This window comes from Podarcis liolepis (assembly GCF_965112155.1).
Source record: "Podarcis liolepis genome assembly, chromosome: 3".
Lineage (NCBI taxonomy): Eukaryota > Metazoa > Chordata > Lepidosauria > Squamata > Lacertidae > Podarcis > Podarcis liolepis.
Window position 1 is genome coordinate 63,197,482 of NC_139557.1, and position 24,582 is coordinate 63,222,063.

Below are 24,582 nucleotides of genomic sequence, written 5' to 3' on the forward strand. Positions count from 1 at the left end.
GCAGAGGACAGTCCTCTATTTGAAGGGCTGTTCTGTGCAAATTCAGTTTAAAGATACAAAGAACTCATAGAATTGTAGAGTCATAGAGTTGGAAGGGACCACGAGGGCCATCTAGTCCAACCCCCTGCAATACAGAAATATTTTGCTCAATGTGGGGCTCGAACCCAAAACCCAGCTCATTAGAAGAGTGAGCAGGGGCCTTGCACTCAGCATCTTGACAGCAAACTGGGCACACTCACAAAGGTCACTTGGTCGCAGGTGCCCCGCTGTGGAGAGCTGTATTGCATTTCCATTTAAATTGTCATAACTATTTCTCCATTTGAATCGATGCTGATAAAATTAGGATATGCAAATATAATGGAAATCTCTGTCCTTTTAAAAGCTATTTTGATGCTGCATTTTTTTGTGATGATGTGGAAGTGGTCACCTTATCCAACACATTGCCAAATTCCCTTAAGATCGTTTCATTACTTTCATATATGATGTGAATGGCAGACTAAAATATACATTGAAACCTCTAACTTACTGAAATGACTGTTTTTATGTTGGAGAAAGCTCCTAGAGCTATGAATGGCCTTTTAAGGTAACAAAATGCAAAAGCAAATTTATAATCAATGACCGTATACAATGCTCTTATCTGAACATGTGAACCAAAGCCATGTTTGACCAAAGGGACCCTTGTTGGGGTGTGGGCCTTTGGCAGGTGCCCAGGAGCTCAATTTCCCACCAGCCCCAGCCAGCATGGCCAATAGATAAGGATTAAGGGAGATGTAGTAGTACAACAAATGCCTAGAAGGCCACAGCTTCCTCATCTCTATATGAAGCATGAAAAGCCTAACCCCCACCTCCCCAAAAAAGAAAGCCATTCCTTAAAGAAACAAACCAGTCCTTTCATTTGCAGGATATACTTGGTCCGTGGTAGAGGCAATGTTGGATTTGTATATGTTTGCAGGGTTGTTTCGTCAAGTGGCAAAGGAGGAGGGGTGGGGAGGAAGGTTTTTTCTTAATAATAATAATAATAATAATAATGCATTTTGTATTTTTAATTATTATTTTTAATCAAATATATCAAGTGAAAAAGAGAGAGAGATAACCCTTTGGTTTCAAAACACTTTGTTTATTCAACAAAATACGTGACCCCAGACAACAATAACCAGAATTTTTTTAAAAAAACACCCAGTGCTCATCATCCCTAAGACGGTACCATCGCCTAGCTGTAAAAGATATTTGTAAAGCCCTTATTCCGATATCTTTGACGATTTCGCTCCAGGCAGGAGCTACGAGTCTCCTTTACGCGGGACTGAGCTCACTCACTTGCCCCTACGCAGCTCGCATAGGGGTTTTGCAGCCCGGCGGATAAAGCTTCCTTTTCCTTTTTCCGCAGGCCCGATTTCCCAGGAAACACAGCCCTTGGCACTCGAAATCCGTTCTCGATGCAGCCCCGCCTCTCCAAAATCTGTGTTTCCCCCTCTTTTTCCTATCTCTTGCTCCCGTTTCGCCCATCGCCTGGCGAGGGAGTGGTGGCCTCTGTTGTTGTTGTTGTCGTCCCAGCTTCCTCCGGGCGAATCTGATCCGCTCCGCCCCGCCTGATAGCCAGCACCGGCGACGGAGCCCCTCCTTCCCTCCTCCGGTTGGCGAAGCCGAGCCCGCCCAGCCGAAGCCTCCGCCGCCACCGCAGGAACCTGCTGCTGGAGGCGGAGGCAGGATGACGTGTCGCCGCCGTGGAGCTTTGCATGATTCACCGGCCGCGGCAGGCGGAGGTGGGATGCTGCGCGCTGCTCGCCCCGCTTAGAGGGCGCTGAGCGAGGAGGACCCGCGCCGCCCTTTAGCTCTGCCTGCCGCCGGCGCCTTGGCTCTCCTCTCCCGCCCCCGGCGCTGCTGCTGGATCGAGGATCCCCGGAGGATCCAAGAGGCAAGATGGAAGGAATCCTGAAGAAGCTGCAGAAGGAAGCCTCGGGGAACAAATACAAGGCGATCAAGGAGAGCTGCACCTGCGCCAGCGGTAAGGAAGTGGGCGAGAGATACGGGACTCTCCTCTCCCCGGCGCCCGAGGGCAGCCTTCCCTAGCTCCCAAGCATTGCTGGGTGGGCGCTTCGGATACCTGATCCGAGAGATATGACTCTGATGCCTAATCCCGTTAGCAGAGAAGGCATCAAAGCACCGCGCCGGTTTGGTTGTGCTTGTGTTGTTGGTTGCACGGGAGGGGGTGGTGTGTGTGTTTGCTTTCGGATGACCGGGACGGTTCTAATCCTGCATCCATCCCACTGGCCTTCGATCTGTTGGCCTTCAGACGGAGATCCCTGCAGGGCAACTGAGCCCAAGTGTTTGCCAGAGCTGCTTCTAGGATGTAGTGGGGTTCTTTGGCAGCTTCCCCCCACCCCAGTACATCTTTTATGCTATAGACTATTCTAGTTGTGTGATTTCAGCGGATCTTCCAAACCTATTGCAATAAATCTCCTTTGCTTTAACGGCGCTTGTCAGTCGGCACATCAAAACACCAGCTTTCAATTCCTGGCCGGGTTTTTTTAATCCTCCGCCCCAACTAAGCAGCGTTTAAAACAAACAAACCCTAAAACCACAAAAAAATGGGCTCTGGAATTGACTTCGGGTTGTGCTCTTTTATTGCAGAATGCTGAACTGAGCCAGGTTAGCTGTTTGCAAAATGGGCATAACCCTAGGTAATAGCTTTTTTTGTATTTTAAGGAAGTGTAATGACATAATGAGGGCAGCTAAATGAAGATTCAGATCTGCTGGGTAGGAAGACTTAATTGCTTCTCTCCCCTGACTGCCTAACCAGTTGCTATTTTTCAAACCAACCAACCAGATTTATTTCATCCACTTCACCAGGTTCTGTAGAAGGAGCCACATCCAGTGTTATGCTATGAGTTAAAAGGACATTTTAGTTCCTGCTCACCTTTTTATTAGCAGCAAGTGCTTTCTTCAAATATGCATTGGCAGTCTAATGCCATTTAAATCTGCCAATTGCCCTGTGGCTATTTTCCTGTGTATTATGGGTTGATCTGGTTAATATTTTCACAGTGAATTTTTGGTAATATTCCTTTTTTATATATTCCTCTCCATCTATGTATTCAGTACTGTATGATTTACACATGGGTTAGTCTAAAATAATGTCCTTCCACAAATTTGTACCAAAGACAGTGGTGGTGGTGGTGTTTTTATGTTCTGGAGTTAGCAGAAGAGAAAACAGCTTTAGTGGGCTATACGTTTGTGACTGAAGGGCATGGCCTTTTAGCTGGGGGCAAGGGAAGCTAGGGAAACTTCTTATTTTCACCAGGAATGTATAATGCCTGCTGAAGTCAATGGGAATTTTTAAAATGCTTAAGTTTGGCTAGTTCATGCCATAAGCAATTGTGATGTTGTACTGCTTCAGGTGTTAGCTTTCTTAATTTAACATGCTTGCTTAGTGAATGAGTGCACATACTTAAGAAGCTAGGCAAAGGTGCACTTCAGGCAGGTGAGCAGGAGACTCTTACCTTTAATGTAAGGGACACATGTACTGGGAAGAAATGGTGCCCCTACATTGTAATGGTGCCCATAAAATGTGTTGCTTAGGAAAAAGTGTTTTCTCACATCTCTCCAGTGGAGTGGCAATGAAGCAGCTCACCTGTGGGCAAACCTGCAGGTGTTTAAATGTATCTGTAAAAAACAACAACAACCCTTTAAGCAGATTTTTAATTATTGTTTAAAATGCATGGTTTATGTTAAATTTGTTGGATATTGTGCATGATTTGTATGGATAGTTGTCTGCTATTCAAGAGGGTTTGAAAAGGAAGAAATACAGTTTTGGAAGAGCGGGATAGATATGATAAGTAATCATGCAATAAGAAAGCTTAACTAAAGGAGAAAACTATAATGATGAGCACAGAAGCATCACAAAGAAGGTGCAGGAGTTTCCATGTCCTTGTGTGTAGGCCACAAGCTGAGTTGTTTGTTGAAAATTATACTTTTAAATAAGGCCTCATCTGGACTGAAATTTTGTGATCTGAATTGCAACTAATTGCACATATCGACTAATGCCTCCAAAAGCAATATGTACGTCTGCATAAAAAATACAATCATGCTTGTGAATATTCACAGGCACTTCATAGACTAGGAGTTGGAAGCTTCATTGCCAAGACAACTGCCTCAAACTTCCTTTGCACATTACATTGTTAATTTGCGCTTGTAACAAAATCTAGTAAAGGAAGCAATTTTTAGATGCATTGTATCAGTGACAGCCAGCACCTTGAATAGTGTTCATGAGGTGATAGGAAGCCAGGGTAGAGAGCACTATGCTGGCAGCGAGCCCCCACCTCTTTAGAGAGAAAGCTTTGCAAAATGCAACAGTCTGTCTGAGGCTCCTAAACAGTCCTCAAGGCCAGCCCCATGTACTTAAACTGGGTCGTTTCCCCCCCACACACACCTTGTGCTTGCTAAGTATTGTTTCCTTCCCATGCTGCCACATTTTCCCTAGAAAAAGCAAGTTATAATTATTTAAAAGACAATCTGTGTATAAAAGACATACCATACGTGCTGATCTGCTTTCACACTTATTCTGCCAGTTTCAGTGGGAAACAAGCAATCGGCTTTGGGCCACGAGAAGCGTACCAAGGCAGTGGAAAGAAAAGTAGAGTAATTCAAAAGGACATGTGAGCTAAGCCTGCACATAGTAACTCTGTGGTATTGAGTGTGCTGTTCTACTTGCAAAATGGCTCTGATGCCACAGAGGCACCTGCTAATCCTGATGTGGGAAATCTTTGGCCCTCCAGATATTGCTGAAATACCACTCCTATTATCCCTGTCCACTGGCCATGTTTGCTGGAGAGTTGTAGTTCAGCAACAGCTGGGAGGCCCAAGGTTCCCCACACCTGTATGCAAAGAAAGGGAGCGGATTTCCTCCACCTTCCCCTTTCCTTTGAAACCTGCTGCACCACCTTCTTCCCCTTCTGTATAGTCTCCCAGTCCTCTGGAACTGAATTTTGAGGCTGCAATGGGAAGAGAGAAATTGCTGGAAATTGTTTTCCCGATCCCTTCCATTAGTGGATTCCTCCGCTGCATTAAAAGCCATCCTGCAAGTGGAACAGTAACACTGGATTTCATCCTGTAAAGCAGGGTTGAGGAATCTGCAGCCCTCCAGGTGTTCATGGGCTCCAGAACCCATCATCCCTGAGCGCTGGTCATGGTGACTGGGGCAGATGAGAGTTGGAGCTCAATAACCCCAGGAGAGCAACAGGTTCCCTGTCTCTGATTTAAACAGCGGAGACATGTAGGCAAATGCCTTTCGGTATGGATACTATGGGTTAGCTACAAGCTACACCAATACAGCTCAGTGCAAAACCTTTGTAAATATGTATACAAATGAATCAACAATATGTGTATCTGCTTCAGGTTTATTATTATTATTATTAGTATTAGTATGTCAGGGAACTGACATCGGAGGAAGGGGAGGTGGAAGTACTCACAGAGGCTGGGAGGGAGTCAGCAGCTAAAGCAGGGACCAGCAGGGGGAGAGAGGGTACTCTGGAGGAGGATCTCATGAATGCTGAGAGAGACGCAGCAGCCAAAGCAGGAACTAGCAGGGAAGAGGGAGGGATGAGGGACACGTCCAGCGAGAACAGCGGGGAGGTGTCAGAAGCTCCCATAGGGAGACCCATGCTTTGCCGGAAGCTGCCACGTCGTGAGTCCAGGAGACGCGTTTCCGTTAAGGAGCTTCTATGCTGGAAGCGCTTCCGCAGACAGCCACTGTCAGACTCTACGAGTGATTAGAGCAGACATGTTTGAGGAGCTCTGTCACACACAGAGGTTTGTGGAGCCGCACAAACTCTGAGGGAGCACTATTTTACGCACAAGCAGCTAATCATCCCATCACATAGTATTAGTATTAGTATTAGTATTATTTCATCATTTATACTCTGCCCATCTGGGTGGGTTTCTCCAGCCACTCTGGGTGGCTTACAGCAAATATCAAAACTTAATAAAACACCAGACATTAAAAGCTTATGTCAGATGCTACATTTTTTTCTTAACTATTTGAGGTTCATTCAATGGTTTCCCACCCCAACTATATACTTTCGAATACATCTATCTATGCCACAGTGCTCCATATCATGCCCTGCCATCCTGCTTTATTTAATCTGCAATAACTAACATCTCCCAGTTTTAAACTCACAAGCACTAAAGCAGAATTGCTACGTTGCTTTTAAGCATGCAGTGAAAAGGGATAGACAAGACCATGACAGGGTGTTTGAAAGCTATTTGGCTCAGGGTCATAAGGAGATATTTTTGTAGCCTTATCAAATTGCATATGCTCCACTTAAATCTATGCTGACTGACAGTGACACTCCAGGGTTTTCAGGCAAGCATCTTTTCCAGCCCTGCCTCAAGATGCCAAAGAACAAGGGTCCCTCTGCATACAGAACATGTGCCCTGTCACTGAACTACAGCCCCTTACCATTCCAATAGTTTCTGCCTAACACATGAGCTTTAAGATGGTTTGAAAATTCTGTCATTCCAAATAACATGGAGGCAGGAAGGCATTTATCTCCTAGACCAGGGGTCTCCAGTGTGGCATCTAAGAGCAAAATGGTGCCTCTTGAGGTCTTTCTCTGGCACCCACAAAGCCTCTGAGCTCCACCACTCACTGCCTGCTTGGTCATAAGGTGGTGGTGGGTGGTTACCTTTTCCTCCCTTGTAAAGTATAGGCAACCCTCCATTTATGCGGTCATTGTGCCCTTGAGTGAAAGTGCATGAAGTGGAAAAAGCCTGCAAAGGCCCCATTCCACCCCTGTCCCCATTTCACTCTTTTAGTGATGTTTCAGTGACATCTTTATCAAGTTTCCAGGTCACTTCTGGGTCTGGTGCTGTGTGCATGTGAGCAATCATACACCTGTCTTGTGATGAAGAGTGGTACATCAATCTAACAGAATAAAAGAAAAATAAATATCTGTCACATCTTAAACAGGAGTTGCCTGTGCATGGAGCTGAAGGAGGAAGTTAAAAGCCCACCATTCGTTCTCACTTCCTCCTTTAGTTCTATGTGCTTCTCAAGGCTCAGATTAATTCTGTCAAATCCTACTTTTACTCAGATCATTTGGAAAAAAAATGAAGTATTGGTGTGCATACTGTCTCTCTCCATGAGGAGCAGAACTGAGGGAGAAAAATGACCAGAAAGGTGGCAACCACAACTCTCACTCAAAAATATGAATGTGCTCACAAGCACAAGAAAAGGTTGGCAACACCTGTCCTAGACCTTGCCAAACATTAAGCAGGTTTGTTCCCTTCATGGTCAGAAGTACAAGCTGCTTGTCTCTTGTCTTTCTCAAGAGAAACTTAAAAAAAAAAGTTGCTTCCTGGGCAGCTTGACCTGGCTGGTTATGTTCCTTCTACAACAATTAGTGAGCTGCATGTGAATGCTGTTTGACCATTGCATCTGTAACAATTATGTCTACACACAGTCACAACTTGATCAGCCAGTTTAAATGAAATTTGTACAAGAAGCAGAGCATGCAGGCAATTTATGTTGAAGTATACCAGTGCTATCAGCCCCCACATACCTCCCAAATGCCCTGGAAAAAATGAACATGTATTTTCATGCAAGATCTCAGAGGCTATTTTGGGTGCTGCACTCTTGCCCTGAAAAAAGTGCTTTCTTCAGGGCCGCAACCCAAAATCTCAGCCAACACCCAAAATTGCATGTTTTGGGGCATCACGCAAGATCTTGCCCTGAAAAAGCACTTCCTGGAAGACACATGTCCCAGGTTAGGGCTTGAAAAAGTTGGACAGTATGCCTTCATTGCCCTCTATAATGATTCTTCTCCCTTCTCTATACAGAAATGTTAGAATCCCCAGAGGCTGCTACGAAGATCCCTCCATATCAGCTAAGGTAGGAAATGTATACTGCCTTGGTTATAGATGTCAACAAAGATACATGAAGCGGCTGCAAAGCTTGAGACTTGCTTTTTGTTGAAACCAGAGTAAAAGCGCTACGATAGAAAACCTGCAGCATGCTGTAAGCAAGCCATACTAGGGGTGTCATCTATCATTTTCTATTTATCACTTACAAGTTATTTTTACAGATTTGTAGTGTTCAGAAAATGGTCCAGTTCCAAGAAAGCAATGTTGTCCATTTTGGTTGAAAATATGATTGTACAGGCAGTTGTCTATCAGGGTTCAATTTCTACCAGAACTATCAGCAACAAGACCTTTTCATCTTACTAAAGATACAGCTCATGCAGCTGAATGGTATTCATGCTGATAAACTTAGAGGCACTGCCAGAATTAAGGGCTCCCAGGACCAGGTGCTTTCCAAAAACACCCACCCCCAACATCACTTTTCCTTTAAATACAAGGGGGATGAAAGTTGTTTTAAAAGAAGAGTCTTGAATGCCTCCCCCCCTTCCTCCCTTTCCTTTTTGCACTGAGACATAGGCTCAGCTAATGTTGGCTATCTCCTCTTCTTGAAGTCAAACATGAACTGTTTCGTCTCTTGCATCTACTGGTGATGTCCAATTGAAACTGTTTCCTCTCCTCTAATATTCTACCTGGGTGCTACCAGCAGAGAACAATGCCCAATTCTAATTGGATGCCAGCAGCAGAGAGAACTGTTCCCCTCTTTTCCAAGTCTGCTGGCCAATCAAAATAGTAGGAGGGCCTAAGGAGACATGGAGAAGAGTTAGAGAAGCTTAGACTATTCTGCCATTCCAATTTGGCCTGGAGCTCTGCCCCAGCAGGTCTCACAGACACCATGTTGGGGACCCCCATCAAAACATATCTTTCACTTGGCTTTGCTATCTATAATAATCCATCTTTCTACTGAATACCATTGGTGAGGTAACTTAGGTTAAGATTAAGTAATGATAGACTCGGATTCTCTTTAGGATTTTGCAAAACTCTTTCATAGGTTTTTGGCTCCTTTTTCCATTCTGATTATTTTCTGCCATGGTTTCAGTTCATTTTCTTCAGTCAACAGAGGAGGGAAATTCATCTGCAGTTACACTGCTTTTTACTAGTGAAATCTTGCCAAATAGTGATACACTCAGTTTGGATCATTAGTCTGTCTAAATTTTGCTGCCTAAAAAGCTTTCTGTATTCATTTAAAACTTGTACCTCTAGACTTGAACTGATTGCTTTCTAATGTTCAGTAAATGTTATTTCATCAAAAGATATTGCCTGAAAATATCCAGCGATCAAATAAAAATATGAATAATAGTTTCTGAAAGCATGTTTTGCCCTATGAAAGGAAACTACAAGACTTCTAGCTGACAGTTTTTCTGGCTTCTCTTTCTCCTTATCACTGATGCTTGTTTTATACTATTAGTGTTTGTTTTTTTATAATGGTTTATAGTTCAGCAAACTGTTATGAAATTGTCATTGTCTTTTGGATAATACAATAAACTTATTGATGAAAGTAGAACTGAACAGAAGGAAATTTTATCCTATCCTTTGGGAGAAGTTTCATCACTACTTGATATTGCACAATGGAACTCTGGCAAACCCTGTAAAACCAGATTTTCTTAAATCTAGAACTAAGAATTGTCTTACTGAAAGTTTTCCATAAATGGTGTCATAGCGGGTAGTTCTGTTGAATTCTACAACTAAGTCATCTCTGTTTTGAGCCCAGAGTATAGCTTAATAACCTTCAGTACATGAGTAGTGTTGATTTCATCACTTCTTCCTTCTCCCATCTGATTTATTTTCCATCAGCTTTGTCTGGGAGTCTAAAGTAAGCAGGAAAAACTGATTTACTCCGCAGAGCACCTCTCATTCACAGAGGGTTAGCTTGATAATTGGTATTGATGCCAGTGGGTTTGCTGGCCATCTGGCATTTGTTCCATTGCACATATGAAGCAGATAACATTGTGAGGTCTTGTGTCACTGCATCTGGCTTAAGACCAAAGTTTTGTATTACTTTTGTTACAGATTATTGAGTTTGCTGACATGGTTCATTGTTGCCTCAGGAGAAAAAATGAATGTGTATTGTATAAACTCTTTCACAATCAAGCACTGCATATGGTCCAGTAGCATTAGCAGATAGTAAAGGTGTGCCTTGTTTATTCTCCCTGATGTTAACGATTCTTTGCCATCCTGCACTACTTGGTGACACCATCTAGAAGTTGCTGTGTGCTGACAAGCTGTTACTGCATGGTGTTAAAGGGAATGATTAAACTGGGGTAGAACAACTGAGCCAAGTGAAGGACAGAGAATAGCATTGTACCACAGAGTTGGTTATTAGTCTGTGTTTATAAACTAACTGTATCCAACCAGTGGAAGACTTTGGGCTCTCAAATTTCAGTGGTGCTAAAATTCGGCACCCCCTGCCTCTGGAGCACTCTGTTCTACAGCATTGTTTTGACACCCCTAGCAGCACAGCGCCCAGTGCAACTGCAATGGTTGCCCTGCCCTAAAACCTCTGATCCAACCCCAGTTTGCAAGTGAGATCCTTTCTGATTGGCTTATTTCCCTGCCACATTAAACAAGGCGCATTTGCTTTTTGGGTTCTAGTGAATGGATTTCTGTCCATTTTGAATACTGTTGGAATCAGCTGCATGAAATAAAATTCTTTACTTTTCCAAGACACTGGATTTCCCCACTAATGTTACTAGAATGTGTAGAAACCAAGAAAGTTTGAGTGCATCTTGTGTTGGAATCAGTAATGGATGGAAGGGCCGGGCATTGGTGCTTACCTGACCTCTGGCTGGCCACATCACTGCTCTACCAGAAGGCAGAGGGGGAGGCAGTGGTATGGTCAGTGTGGTTCAAGTGCATTGGTGGAACTAATTTGGTGCGCTCACCAGTTGGTTAACACCTTGCTTCCTCCTTTGTCCTCCCCTTCTACTTCCCAGTAACACAGCCAACTGGTCAGGTAAGCACTGCCACCCCACCCCACCCCACCCCACCATCCGCTTCTGGTTGGAGCTAGTAAGAATATAACAATGAAACCCTACTAAATAAAGCAGTGAAGAGTGACCTGCTTTTCTAGCACATAGATCCACCTGAGGCATACTCCTTTTTCATTAGTTTCTTCCATGTGATGGAAGAACATGAAGGACTGATTAGTAAAGCACCTGACTTTTACAAATGGTGCTGTGGTTTAAACCACTGTGCTGCTTGGACTTGCCGATCGGAAGGTTGGCGGTTCGAATCCATGTGACGGGGTGAGTTCCCGTTGTTTGGTCCCAGCTCCTGCCAGCCTAGCAGTTTGAAAGCACACAGTGCAAGTAGATAAATAGGTACCGCTCCAGTGGGAAGGTAAATGGCATTTCCATGCGCTGCTCTGGCTTCGCCAGAAGTGGCTTAGTCATACTGGCCACGGAAAAGCTGTCTGTGGAAGCAGACAAAAGTCGGCTCCCTTGGCCTGTAAAGCAAGATGAGCGCCGCAACCCCAGAGTCGTTCGTGACTGGACTTAACTGTCAGGGGTCCCTTTACCTTGCATGCATAGCTCTTGATGATGTGGAGTGCTTATATACATATGCTCCTTTTTCCTGCCCTAAATCACATCCCAAGCTGTTGTAGTACCTTCAGTAGGAAATCATTGTTTGGGGGGAGGAGTGAAATAGTAAAACGTAATGTGGGAAATGGGGCTGTTCTGCCACATGTCATTGTCCCAGTCCAGATTGAGTTTCTCTGCAGCTTTTTATCAAGAATGTAAAATGGCAGGTTCTGCTTAGGTTATTGTTAATGAAATGTGTAGTTTGGCCCTGAGAATGCCTGTGGATGTCCAGGAAAAGAGCCTGAAAGAGCCAAAAGGAACTCCAGTAATTGCTGGATGCCCTAAATTGTCAGTAGCACATTTGGCCAAGCAAGCATGGAAGGAGAATTGTGAATGAAGCCCCAGCACTGATTTATAATAATGAAGTGAAATGTATCCATTTAAGAAAAGGGAAAGATAAAAAAGAGGTAAGTCAGGTTTCTTACACGCTTATAACACATCCCTAAAACTGTTGTCTATGATGAAGCCCTGTTATACAATTGCATCATCAAAAAGAGACTTGCACCTAAAACAAATTATATCAGGCTGCACCACTGACCCAAAAGAGATGGTTCCTGACTTTGTCAATCTACTGTGGACAGAAGTAGAAGAGAAAGTGACAGGCTGACACTAGTTGTCAGTTCCAGCTGCCAGGCAGTGCCCAACATTAAAGGGGCCCGTCACGTGTGCATGACATCACACGTGCAATGCCACCCCCAACCCAGTTAGGCCTAGTCGGCCCACCCACCCATGCACCACAAGCAGCCTTACATATGTGAAAAGGATGTGAGGGGTGAAGATGCTTCACCCTTCGTGTTGCTGGCAGAGATTGCCAGTGCACCTTCCAGGAGGGTTCTCTGGCACGCGGTGAAGACTCTTCGCTGTGCCGCGTCCCCAGGGATCTTCAGAAGGACACGGCAGGGCCAAGCATCTTCATCCTGGTGCATCCTTTTGAGGATCGGCAGACTGGCTTCCTCCTTGAAAATATTGGGGTCCCTGGCCCTCTGTAGATGGCACCTCTGCTGACAGGTAAAACCACTCAAACCTGTCATGAAGAATCTCCAGCCCATTGTGGACAAGGATATTTCCTTTTCACATTGGGGGCTGGCCTGTGTTTGCTTACAGGCAGCCCCATCTGCTCACCAAGAACAGCAGGTAATGCAACAGAGGTACAGATTTGGGGATCAGACCTGCGGCAGACCCAGGTGCCAACCATGTCTCTGTATCATACACAACGTGAGGAGTTCATTCACCTTTTCATCTACTGGAGCGACATATCTGCCAAGAATGGCCGCCTGTGTTCTATGTAGGACAAAGAGATAGGCCTCTATGTAAAGGACACTTCACAATTGGCTATAAAGTAGCCATATTTTAACAAAGGAGCTTCAAAGGGATGTGAAGCAGCGGAATTTCAATACCGCAAATGGTGCAAGTGCTCTAACTTGCAGATTTAATCAGTACAATGGGTTTTTATCATACTGTGTGTGTTAATGTCAGAATGCCTGTGCTACCAACTACTGTATTTTTATGAATGACCACTGGTGATGATGCAATTATCACTGTCTGTATTTGTCTGCATTTTGTTTCCTTCTGACATCACTGTTTATAGTTCCCCCATCATCACCATTAATGTACATACCTATATTCCTGAAGTTCAGAAACCACTTCACACATCTGACAGTAAATCTGTTTGCCTTTAAAATGCCACAAAAATGTTTGTTCTTTGTACTTCTAAACCCTTTGAGAATCACTGGGCAACAATTTTTTGTTTTTTGAATGTTGTCTAGATTTCTACAACTGATTTAGGGTATGTTTGCACTGCTGAATCAGGAAATGGCATCCGTTTCTCTCCATCAGGTCAGGTTTTTGTGCTATGTTGATTTGAAAAAAATCAGATCTTGTGACAAAATCGATTACATTTTTGTGGCATTATCAGCTGATTTTTGTCAATACATATCATCCTAAATATGTTTTTAAGAGAAAAAAATGTTTTTCCAACAACATATATTGATTACCTGATAGAAACATTGATTACTGTAAACTGAATGGTGGGCATTGATAAAGGTAAGTACACGTAAATTGCATGTTGCTTCACCATTTTTCAAACTTCAGGGCTTGAACTTCCGTTTCTTGGAACTCCTGGAATGCTCAGTGGCAGGGAGGTCTCTCTTCAGAGTCCAACAGTAGTCAGCCATCATGACTGCGTCCCAGCGACCCTGATACCTGGTCTCCACCTCTTTCATGTCCTGATGGAATCTCTCCCCCTGCTGATCACTCATTGAACCCAGGTTCTCAGGAAACCGGTTCATATGTGAAAATAGGTAGTGCATCTTGACACTCATGTTGCAGCCCAGGTTTCTGAAAGCAGTCAGCATGTTGTTGACAAGTTCTGCGTAGTTTCTGGCCTTATTGTTGCCAAGAAAGTTCTTCACTACCAGAACAAATGCCTTCCATGCTTCCAGTTCCACTTCATTCATTGAGTTTCCGAACTCTGGATCTCTGATGAGCTGACGGATCTGAGGACCGTCAAAGATGCCAGCTTTCAAATTCTCCATGGTCAATCCTGGAAAAGCCTGGCACAAGTAAGTGAAGCAGTCACCATCCTTGTCCAGACCCTTGGTGAACTGCTTGATTAAGCCGAGCTTGATGTGCAGCAGTGGGAAGAGTATTCTGTCTCTGTCCACCAGAGGGTCGTTGATGACGTTCCTTTCTCTGCAAGGCACCAATTCCTCCCGCACAGGCCAGTCCTTCTTCGTGTAATGCTGAGCATGGTCCCTACTATCCCACATGCACAGAAAACATGGGTACTTGGTGAAGCCTGACTGTTGTCCCAACAAAAAGTTCACCATCTTCAGGTCAACACAAATAAACCACTTATGCTGATCATAACCAATTTTCTCCAGCACATGCTTCACCGCTTCATAGTTCTCCTTCAGTGTAGTCGAGTGAGCCAGGGGTATAGAGGCAAACTGGTTGCCATTGTGTAGCAGAACACATTTCAGTGATCGCTTGCTGCTGTCATGAACAGTCTCCAATCTTTGGGTTCGTACTGTGGAACTCCAAGCTTGAGCAGAAGCTGCGCAATATCTGCACAGTACACCAAGTCCTTCTCTTCTGAGAAAAAACGGAGGTACTCTTGATGCCTGTTGCGGAAGAAGCTGCTATGAGCACTGTCAGAGGGGAGGTTTTTTTCCTTCAATCTAGATGCCAACAGTTCAGCAGAGTCCTTTGACAAGCTGAGGTCATGAACTAGATCATTCAACTCCTTTTGGGAAAATGGATGTGGAGCACTTCTTCTTCATGTCCTTCAACATGTCCCTTTTGGACATAATCACCCAGAACTATCGGACCTGAATACTTCTTGTCATTAAAATAATCATTTCCAATCAAAACAATTATTCAACATGGCATTTTACCCCCACCAACTTCTTCTAAAATGCTCCACACAAGCGTACATGTGAACAAAAACGTAAAAAAACGACATGTGGCCATAGCTCAAAAACTTGACCTCATTGAGCAAAACCAATGTGATTTTTGGATTCAGCGCATCAGATTTGTCCTAAATCAACTGAAAAAACGCAGACAACAAATTTGTTGTTGACCAGTGTTATGTTTCAAGGCCACTTCGTCTTTCTAGCATATCCCACAACATAGCATTGTTGCTATTTTTATCATCCCCCTCCCCTGTTCATCTGTTCTTGAGAAAGAACACTGTGTTTTTAACACCCATTCTTCTTGACAATGCTATGTGGATTCTGTGTTTATCTAAATGATTCCGTTGAAGAATGAAATAAAGATGGATACAATTAGTTCAACTGTAAGTGAGCGATGGCCCTTCTAAGGGAGCTATTTCCCTTAGCCTATAATAAGAACGATTTTACTTGCTTTGGGCTATGATACTTATAACTGCCTATAGTTTATTCATGTTTGCTGTCAACACAAAAGCGGTTATGCCTGTCATAGCAGCTCTGATGTAATCCCACCCTAGGAAAAAAAGTCATGATTTCCTCCACCATCGTCCTTGAGTTTTTATCTATTCTAGGTTGCTAGTAGCAACACCTGAGCAACATTTGCTGTTAGGTCTAAGTATAGCCTATCAAATTCGAGGTGGAAATGATAGCAAGCTAATCACAAATATGTTTTCATGGCAAGCCCCAGGTGGTTAATATGGCATATATAAACTCCCAGGATTTGATACCACAACATTTTTTTTAAAAAAAATAAATTATATCAATAAGCAATTTTGTGAAGGGCCTGCCGGGTGTTGACTGATATACAATTCTTAGCCAGGCCCAAATCTTGACTGCTTGCCTTACACCTCAGTGAGAAAGCAAAGGATGAACTGTGCTGTGTGGCATTTATTTGAACATAATATCTCCCTGACTACCCAAATTTTCCATTATTTCTGGAGACAAACGACAGCTGTGCCCAGGTATACACAGCACAGCCTAATTAATTTGCTGGCTTCTCCCTGAAGTAAGAGATAAGGAAGCGTGAATTCCCATGACACACATCACACACCAGGTTGTGAATGCTTTCCAGAAAAAGAGTATTTATTTTCTATATAGCTTTTTAAAAATAGCTCTAGAACTTCCACAGCAACATCTCTGTTACTTCTGAATAATTCAAAGAGGTATGTTGGTCAAAACCTGAATATATCTGACCAGGTTTCAACAAACCTCCTTGCTTTGGCAAAGGTGGTACTGTAACTCTGCCGAGGTGGGGGGAGGGGTTGTCTCAGCAATTGCTCTGTGGTCCCTGCAACTTCCCCAGACTTGGGAAGAAGTCTGGGTATTATTTCTAAGTTTTGACCAAGCTGTCCAAAGAGTTTCTGCCAAGGCAGGTGAAACTGGCTTTTTACTCTTCCTGCTGTGGAGCAGAAAAGGCAGGGGTGGGGTGTACAGTGAACACTTTCCCTCCACCTCTCTGTCGGCAAACACAAGGTGCAGAGAGGGTTGGAAGTTGCTGCCTCAGGGTGCTCAGTTCACTTTGTGGCAGCAGCTCCCAATGGTACACACTCCCTACTAGTTGTGGGATGAGAGACTTGACAGATGGGGCGACTACAACTTTTGACTTGGTCAGCAGAATGTTTTAGAGCCCTGTATTTTACTTTTCTTCAGGGTTACACTCATAGCAGTACTGCATATTCCCAGCCATATTTTGTGCCTTTGCTTTATATTTTTAGCTCCATGCGGCATGCCCCAATTGAGAATTTTCATCATATGCTTATTGGTGGGGACAATGGAACTGTCTCATGACTGTGACCTTTAATAAGATGACGATATTACTTTTATTCAATGTTTAATTCTTTACAGACTGTTACTCCACCACTACTCTGCCACACAAGTAATCACGTAGACATCATTTCTTTTTAAGAAATTCTGCAAGCAAACTGGCAAGACTTCAGTTACTCCCTAGCACCAGTGTCCCACCTTTTCTATGTAAAGATGGCATGCTTGTATTTGTCTGTGCTAGAATGCCTGCCTAGTCAGCTATAAAAACAAGAAAAGGTATAAATAGCAGTGCCCCCCCCCAATTCCCTATAGAGATAGGATTTGTTGCTCTTGATCTTGAAAAGGGATGGACAGGTTAAAAGCACAAAGGGTTAGGATACACTAACTGTCGTGCTGTCAGTCCCTTACATCTGATGTGAAGGACCAAAAGTTACAAAGGGCATTTCCAGATCATTGGTGCTTTGTGGTGGAATTCAGTCACAAACCAACAAATGCAGGTTGCAAAATTTACCTGGAGCTCTTGCGCAACTTTCCACATCAGACCTTTTGCAGTAAGCAAAGTCATAGGGAAACACATTTGGAAATGTGGGATTATGTGTGCTAGATGCAAGAATGTCTAACCTCCCACCAGACAAATCAGAATGAATGCTGAATAAACAGGTCATATGGAAACAACCAAAATGTGTTCGGTTGTAAACTTTCTCCATCTCCTCTATCAGCCTTTGAGGACAATTGGGTTTGTTAATGTTCTACAGATGTTGTAAGAAAAAAAAGATTCAATTTGTGCCAATTCTCATTTCCATCTCAATTTTAATTCAGAGCTTGAATTAATGAGCCATTTCCATTCTCTTCACATTTGAAGTCTTTTACTGCCAGAATGAAGTAGTTGAACTTCCATTTTAGTATCGGCTTCTCACAGCCAGTGCCTGTGTTTCTGTGACCTTGTCTGGAGGACAACAGGTAGGGAAAGAGATGGTGGGCATTTTGCTGAAATACACAGTTGCTATGCAGTGAGCCCTAAAAGGCAGTGCTGGCTTTCAGTTGTACTAAAGCACTCACTGGCTCAGTTGCAATGGAATACAGTATGTCTGCTTCGTCTTCTACTGAAAATGTGGAAGTCTGGCTGATTGCCAGATGACAGATAAATGGTAGTGAATGGAACAGGTAGCTCTTAAGATACCATAGATGCAAATGAACCAAATTGGAGCATGCAGAAATGTTCGGCATCTGCACACAGGCACGCCTTCCCGCTTGCTGTTCCTTTTAGACTTGCCAAAGCCCCCTGAAAAAATTAGAGTGGTAGCAAGGAGTAAATAACATCATATCCTTAAACGTCTGGATTCAGCTCCTGAAATCTAAAGTCTATAGGCAGACAAGCTTACCAGCTCAAGCCAACCAGCCAATAGAGCATGAGACGCTTAATATGAGGGCCATGAGTTTGAGTCCCAGGTTGGGCAAAAAGATCCCTGCATTTCAGGGGTTTGGACTAGGTGACCCTCATAGTCCCTTCCAGCTCTACAATTCTATGACTCTGATATGCATTAAGTGGTGGGGAATCCAGGCTCCAGACGCTGGTCTTCTGGTTCTTCCCTGTTTCATCAAACAGCTGATCCGTTGTTATGGTAACCAAAGGAGTGTATGCTTTCTTTGCCCCCATTCCCTCCTTTCCCTGGAGAAAGTTAAGAAATGAATTGTCTCCGATTTTAACCATGGTTCCCTCCTAGCCAGGACTTTCTATTTGCTTCAAATTCTGGTTTCAGATCTTTGCTAGATGCATCCCTGTTCAGGTTAGTGCTGTTGCATCTCATAACTGCAGTTAAAAGTGGAATGGGGGCAATTTGCTCCAAAGAGAAGAGCTGTGTGGAAGGAATGTATAATCCTGCAGCCTGTTCTTGATCCTGTAACCACATCTAAGAGGCTTCTGATATTGGTCAGATCCATGTATTTGAACCACTCTTTTATTACTACTTTAACAGTCTTAGCTTCTCCTCAAAAAATCCCAGGCACTTTTGTTTGTTCAGGGGAATTTTGACTCTGCATGAGGGTAAACTACAGTTGCCAGGATACTTTGGGGGAGACCACGACTGTTAAAGTGGTTTAAATGTGTGGTGTGGATGTAACCATTATCTACAGGCTCCTCCAGTCTGGTGTTATTTTGCAGATTTTCTTGACACAATAATAATGCTTAATTAATTGCAATGGTTCACCAATGCTATCACATTATTGCTGCCCAGAGAGACTATATCACAGCAAAAGCAAGACAAAACAAACCAACTCAATGCATTTGTGCTTTGAAAAGTTACAGGATTTCAGCTGGACGTTACAGGATATGCACAGACTGCAAATGAAGCAGTATGACCACCCCAAAACTTTTGCTGGGACAAATAGCATTGTCAAAGGGATCACATATCATGGATGTTCAATGAACAGGACACCTGGAAGGAACCTGCAATTGCTTCTTTTATTACGTACTATGAAGAATGTTTGCATCAAACATGTAACAAACATGTAACAAACATGTAACATATGCTTCTGAATTGCTTTTCAAGAGCCAAATTCAAAAGTCACAATGTAGGCTTTCTGAATGCATAGTCCTAAACAAAGTTTATTTTTCTTTGGCCATCAGGGAGAAGTGCCTCCTTCCACTCCAGCTTGCTCTGGAAAGCAAGAACGTGAAGCTGGCCCAGCATGCTCTAGCAGGGATGCAGGTATATGGCAATGAGTTTCTGCCGCAGTTGGATGTGTTTGATGGAGGTGGATGGTGCAGTTCATGTACAGTGGTACCTCTGTTTTCGAACGTCTCCATTGAGAAATGATTTGAAATTTGAACACCGAAAACCCAGAAGTAAATGCTTCCATTTTTTTATGTGCCTCGAAAGTTGAATGGCTTCCGCTGAGGTACCACTGTATTTTTATCAATTTTCTCTGTAAATTTGCAGACCGCCATTTGCGCATTGGTTTTCGAACGTTTCTGAAGTCGAACGGTCTTCTGGAATGGATTACGTTTGAAAACCAAGGTTCCACTGTATTGGTAACTTCAGGACTGGATTATTGCAATGTGCTTAATGTGGGACTGCCCTTGGGTCTGGTCCAGAAGTTTCAGATAGTGCTAGCGCAGAATCCTGTGGCACGAACAGACTTCTGCCAACACATTACACAAATGTTAAAACAGCTGCACTGGCTTTCCATCTGCCACTGGGCCAAGTTCAAGATTCTTATACTAGTGCAGGATTTCTCAAACTTGGGTCTCCAGCTGTTTTCACTACATTTCCCATCATCCCTGACCAGTGGGCCTGCTAGCTAAGAATGATGGGAGCTCTAGTCCAACAACAGCTAGATAAACCCTGCACTAGTGTATTTAGGCCCAGAATACCTTAAGTACTGCCTTACCCAGTGCACTTGAGGGGAGCACTGTTGGTAGTTTCCCATAGGCCAGAAGCATGAGTTACCGTATTTTTTGCTCTATAAGACTCACTTTTTCCCTCCTAAAAAGTAAGGGGAAATGTGTGTGCATCTTATGGAGCGAATGCAGGCTGCGCGGCTATCCCAGAAGCCAGAACAGCAAGAGGGATCGCTGCGCAGCGAAATCAGCGATCCCTTTTGCTGTTCTGGCTTCTGGGATTCAAAATATTTTTTTGCTTGTTTTCCTCTTCCAAAAACGAGGTGTGTCTTATGGTCTGGTGCGTCTTATAGAGCGAAAGATTTGATATATCAGTTAGGAGTTGTGCCTTGGCTGTTGTGGGCCCAACTCTATGGAACTGCCTCACCACAGACACCATCCCTACTGAGTCTTAAATGCCTGGTCAAAACTCACTTGATTTCAGGAGGCCTTTGGACCTTGAATGTGTAGCTGATCTTTTACATTATTTCTGACATTTTAAAATTCTGAGGATTTTTGAGATTTACTTTAAGCTTTAAATTTTGTATATTATGTATTTCATTGTTGTAAGCTGCTTTGAGAACTGCATGATGAACAATAGGGTATACATTTTTAAATATAAAAAACAGAATAAGGTATGGGGGGGTGATGTGATTATTATACCAGCATTATGTATCAAGCAAATCAAGAATCCCTGTGATTAAGCAGTCCCATTCTCTCTTTGCAGAAGCTACTGTCTGATGAGAGATTTGTAACCATGGAAACAGACTCTGATGACAAGCAGTTGCTTAATCAAATGCTGAATGCAGTCAGAGTGACTCCTTCCCTCAACGAAGACCTGCAGGTAGAAGTTATGAAGGTTAGTATTTTTCAGACGTCAGTACGTACGTGGCTGCAGAGGAGACTTCCTGCCTGACTCAACTCTGCAGCTCTCTGGAGCCTCTCTGAATCCTTAGTAACATTTCTTACGTCATGGTAAGAAATCAGCTCTCATATTTTTGTTGCAAGTTGAACTCTGCTTTACCAACTGAAGTGTGGATTCATAGGGCATCAGTGTGTCAACATGACATTTATGACAGAAGATTTAAATTGTGACCACACTGTTGAGACAGAAAATCCTTTGGGTCCCCTGGAAGCTAGAAACAATGGCATGCAAAGAGTTTTGCATTTTTATGCCTAATGTAAAGAGCAGGTGTCTTTAGCAAACAGCATTGCCAGTAGCAGATGGCATAGTGGGGTGCCACCGTTCAGCTCACCTCCAGTCGGCTGCCATGCTGCAGCTTATCAGGGGGAGTATTGAGGTTGATGCAGTGCAAACACACCATCAGGAGCACCAGATTGGTTCTGCAAGTGTGCTTGCAGCTCACCACTTTGCTTTTTCTCTTCCATCTCCCAGTAAGCAGCAGGAACAAACTGGAGTTTGGGTGAGTTGGCCCCACCCCTACCACGCTGGCTGCTATTAAGCATTGCACTGTGTGATAAAGGAGGCCACATATACTGTTTATGTAAGGGCTGGTGGTATAAGAGATGTGAACATGTGGGGCGGGGGGAAAGGTTAACATTGTGGGGGTTTTTTCCTGGGAAGCTTTAAAACCCATTTGTGCTCAAAATACTCTAGTGCCAGAACTGAAGTGTGAGACTTGTAAATCCTTTGTATATTTAATGCACAATGCTGTTCCTAGAACTACACACACTTTAATTGCCGAGAATGAAATCAGGAGGAGTGCTTCCTTGGCAAGCAGCCTTGTGCACAGGAGATGAGGGGATGCCATTAGATCCTTGTTCCAACTGACTTTCGTCATGTCAGTTCCTTCCTGGAAAAGATATGCCTGACTGGTGAGAAGTAGTGTAAAGATAGATGATTTTTTAGCTTTGGGGTGCATAAGAGAAGGGTGTGTATGAAAGTGAGTGCTGAAAATGAGTATTCCTTAGCCTGTTGAATTTTTTTTCTCAGTTTTAAATCTATCACTGTTTCATCCCAGGAGTTATACAGGGGAGCTCTTTCTACACAAGGTTAAAGAAAGAACCTTGCAGGGTATCAGTGTGATTCTTTTAAAATCTGTTCATTTGGAATAATATTTAACCCTTGCATATTTATATAGGGTGACAAAGTACTGTTGTTCCTTGTTTTAGTTCATACTGTTATGGTGAAAGGCATGGTGGCAGGAGACTGAGGGAAAAGAGACATATTTCCATTATTTTAATCTATCTAGTCTTAGTAGCAGATTTGGCCAATTTAAGAATCCAATATATAATTCCCTGTAATACACAGTACCTCAGTCATCTGTTGGGAAGTAAAATGGGGCCAGCTAAAAATAATGTAGAGGTTTATGCAAACTTAGGTGATTCCCTGTGTTTGTGGAAGAGTGTTATTTTGTAAATGGAAAAGCAAAGGGATATTTAGAACCCAGGACCCCATTACAAGGACCCCATACACAGGGACTGCAAGGGCCTGCTGAATGCAGAAACAGAAAACAACTTTATGGCATTCTACAGTGATGTTTGGTGACAGGGGTGGGGAGACTTATACCCCAACACCCATAGCAATAACAAGCTTAAGATCATGTCCAGCAGCTAGACCCAAACCTAAATCCTTTAGCATTATTTAGCAAATTCCAGGAAGCAGAGAGAGGCTGGGAAAGGTGTCTTTTCCCCTCATTTTTCCTTCTTTTTTTATCCCAAAACATTCTCTCCAGTATGAGCCTTGAACAAGGCTACTGTTCCAGGCTACAGCCTTGGACAGGAGGATGTTTCTTAGGAAGTGGGGATACATGCATGCTGGTACAGTGGTGCCTCGCAAGACGAAAAGAATCCGTTCTGTGATTCTCTTCGTCTAGCGGTTTTTTCGTCTTGCGAAGCAAGCCCATTGGCGGATTAGCGGATTAGTGCTATTAGCGGCTTTTAGCGGCTTATCTGCTGATCGGATCAGCTGATAAGCAGCTTAGCAGCTTAGAAAAAAGGGGGGAAAGGGGGGAAAAACTGCAGGAACTCACAAGGCATTGTCGTCTTGCGAAGCAAGCCCATAGGAAAATCGTCTTGCGAAACACCTCCAAAACAGAAAACTCTTTCGTCTAGCGAGTTTTCCGTCTTGCGAGGCATTCGTCTTGTGGGGCACCACTGTATATTATCTATTTAATGTATAAGGAAATCCCTAATCCTAAAGGAATGTAAACTGTCTAAAACCTAGATAACTCCTGTGGGACCTGTTATATTTTACTAAGCACCATCAGCCAGTTACAACTTCAGAATTTATCCATTTATTTTTTGAATTTATATCCCACCCTTCAATGCATGAAGGATGAATAAGACATGAAAATGCATAGGTACACTCTATGGCTAACTTCCAGAATCCTGTTTGGAATGGCAGAGATTGAATTTCTGTTCATGATTATTATTTTTTTAAGGACATATGTTAGAATTAGGCTGTAGATTCTAAAAGTCTTCACTGCTATGTGTACTAAATGCTTTCAAAGTGGGTGGTGTTTGGGGTTTTGTTTTTGCATTTTTCTTTTGGTGCAAGGGGATTTTTCTGCTTTGTCCGCAAGAACATGTGCTTTCTTGACAAGAACAGCACCAAATTTAGTCAGGTCAGCTATGCGTGTGCTATCTGATCTTCTGCTAAGGCCAAGCATCCTTGTTTACTAATCTGAATGATGCGACTACTATTTGTTACCTCATAGCAGACCAAACTTTGGAAATGTCTCTCTGACTTGGTTTTGTAAGATTCTAAAGCATCTATAAAGATGTTGGGAAATACCAAACACTTTCTGCACCCAATAGGCTTTTGTTGTTCACACTTTGCACTGATAAAAAGTACCTATTACATTACCCCCATCACTAATTATTGTCCAACTCCCATATAATCTACTAATAGCCTTGTACCTGGCGTTGCTCAGGAATTCTAAGAAACTATACCAAAAATAAAGTAATGCAATTTTGAAATCAGTGGTTAAAATCAGTGCAGTTTTGAAAGGTCCGGTTCACCATCTTGATTTCAAATGGCATCCAGTTGTACCCACATTTATGTCTGTTCCTTGCTCTTTGGAACTATCGTGCAAAATTTAGTTTTGATATCCTAAGAGATGTCCAAATGCCTAGTGAACAGACAAATAAACAACTTTCCAAAATGTGTGATAGATAAGCTGTTATTTCACTAATGCACAGTCTAGATGTCATTTCCTGATCACAAACTACCGTATTTTTCCGTGTATAAGACACCCCCATGTATAAGATGACCCCTCTTTTTTCGAACCCAAAATTAAGAAGTTGGGCCAGAGCCAGAGCCTGAACCAGAACCCGGGCCACCCACACCAGAGTCCAAACCCAAGCCCAGGCCACACACACCAGAGTCAGAGCCACTGTGCATTCACAATCCATGAATAAGATGACCCCAATTTTTTACTTACATTTTAAAGCAGGCTTCCACAACCTCGGCCCTCCAGATGTTTTTTGGCCTACAACTCCCATGATCCCTAGCTAGCAGGACAAGTGGTCAGGGATG

General features: G+C 43.3%; 1 protein-coding gene across 2 annotated transcripts in view; it reads left to right on the top strand.

Annotated features, from left to right (window-relative positions):
* The first annotated feature begins 1,106 nt into the window (after positions 1-1,106).
* The window catches only part of ARFGEF3 (ARFGEF family member 3), a 75,268-nt gene continuing 51,792 nt past the window's right edge, over positions 1,107-24,582 (top strand). For both annotated transcript variants that reach the window (XM_083498019.1, XM_083498020.1), the window contains exons 1-4: positions 1,107-2,002; positions 7,831-7,882; positions 19,329-19,410; positions 20,809-20,940. In XM_083498019.1, coding sequence (XP_083354145.1) covers positions 1,918-2,002; positions 7,831-7,882; positions 19,329-19,410; positions 20,809-20,940 — 351 coding nt within the window. In that variant the 5' untranslated portion in view covers positions 1,107-1,917. The remainder of the gene's footprint in view (positions 2,003-7,830; positions 7,883-19,328; positions 19,411-20,808; positions 20,941-24,582) is intronic.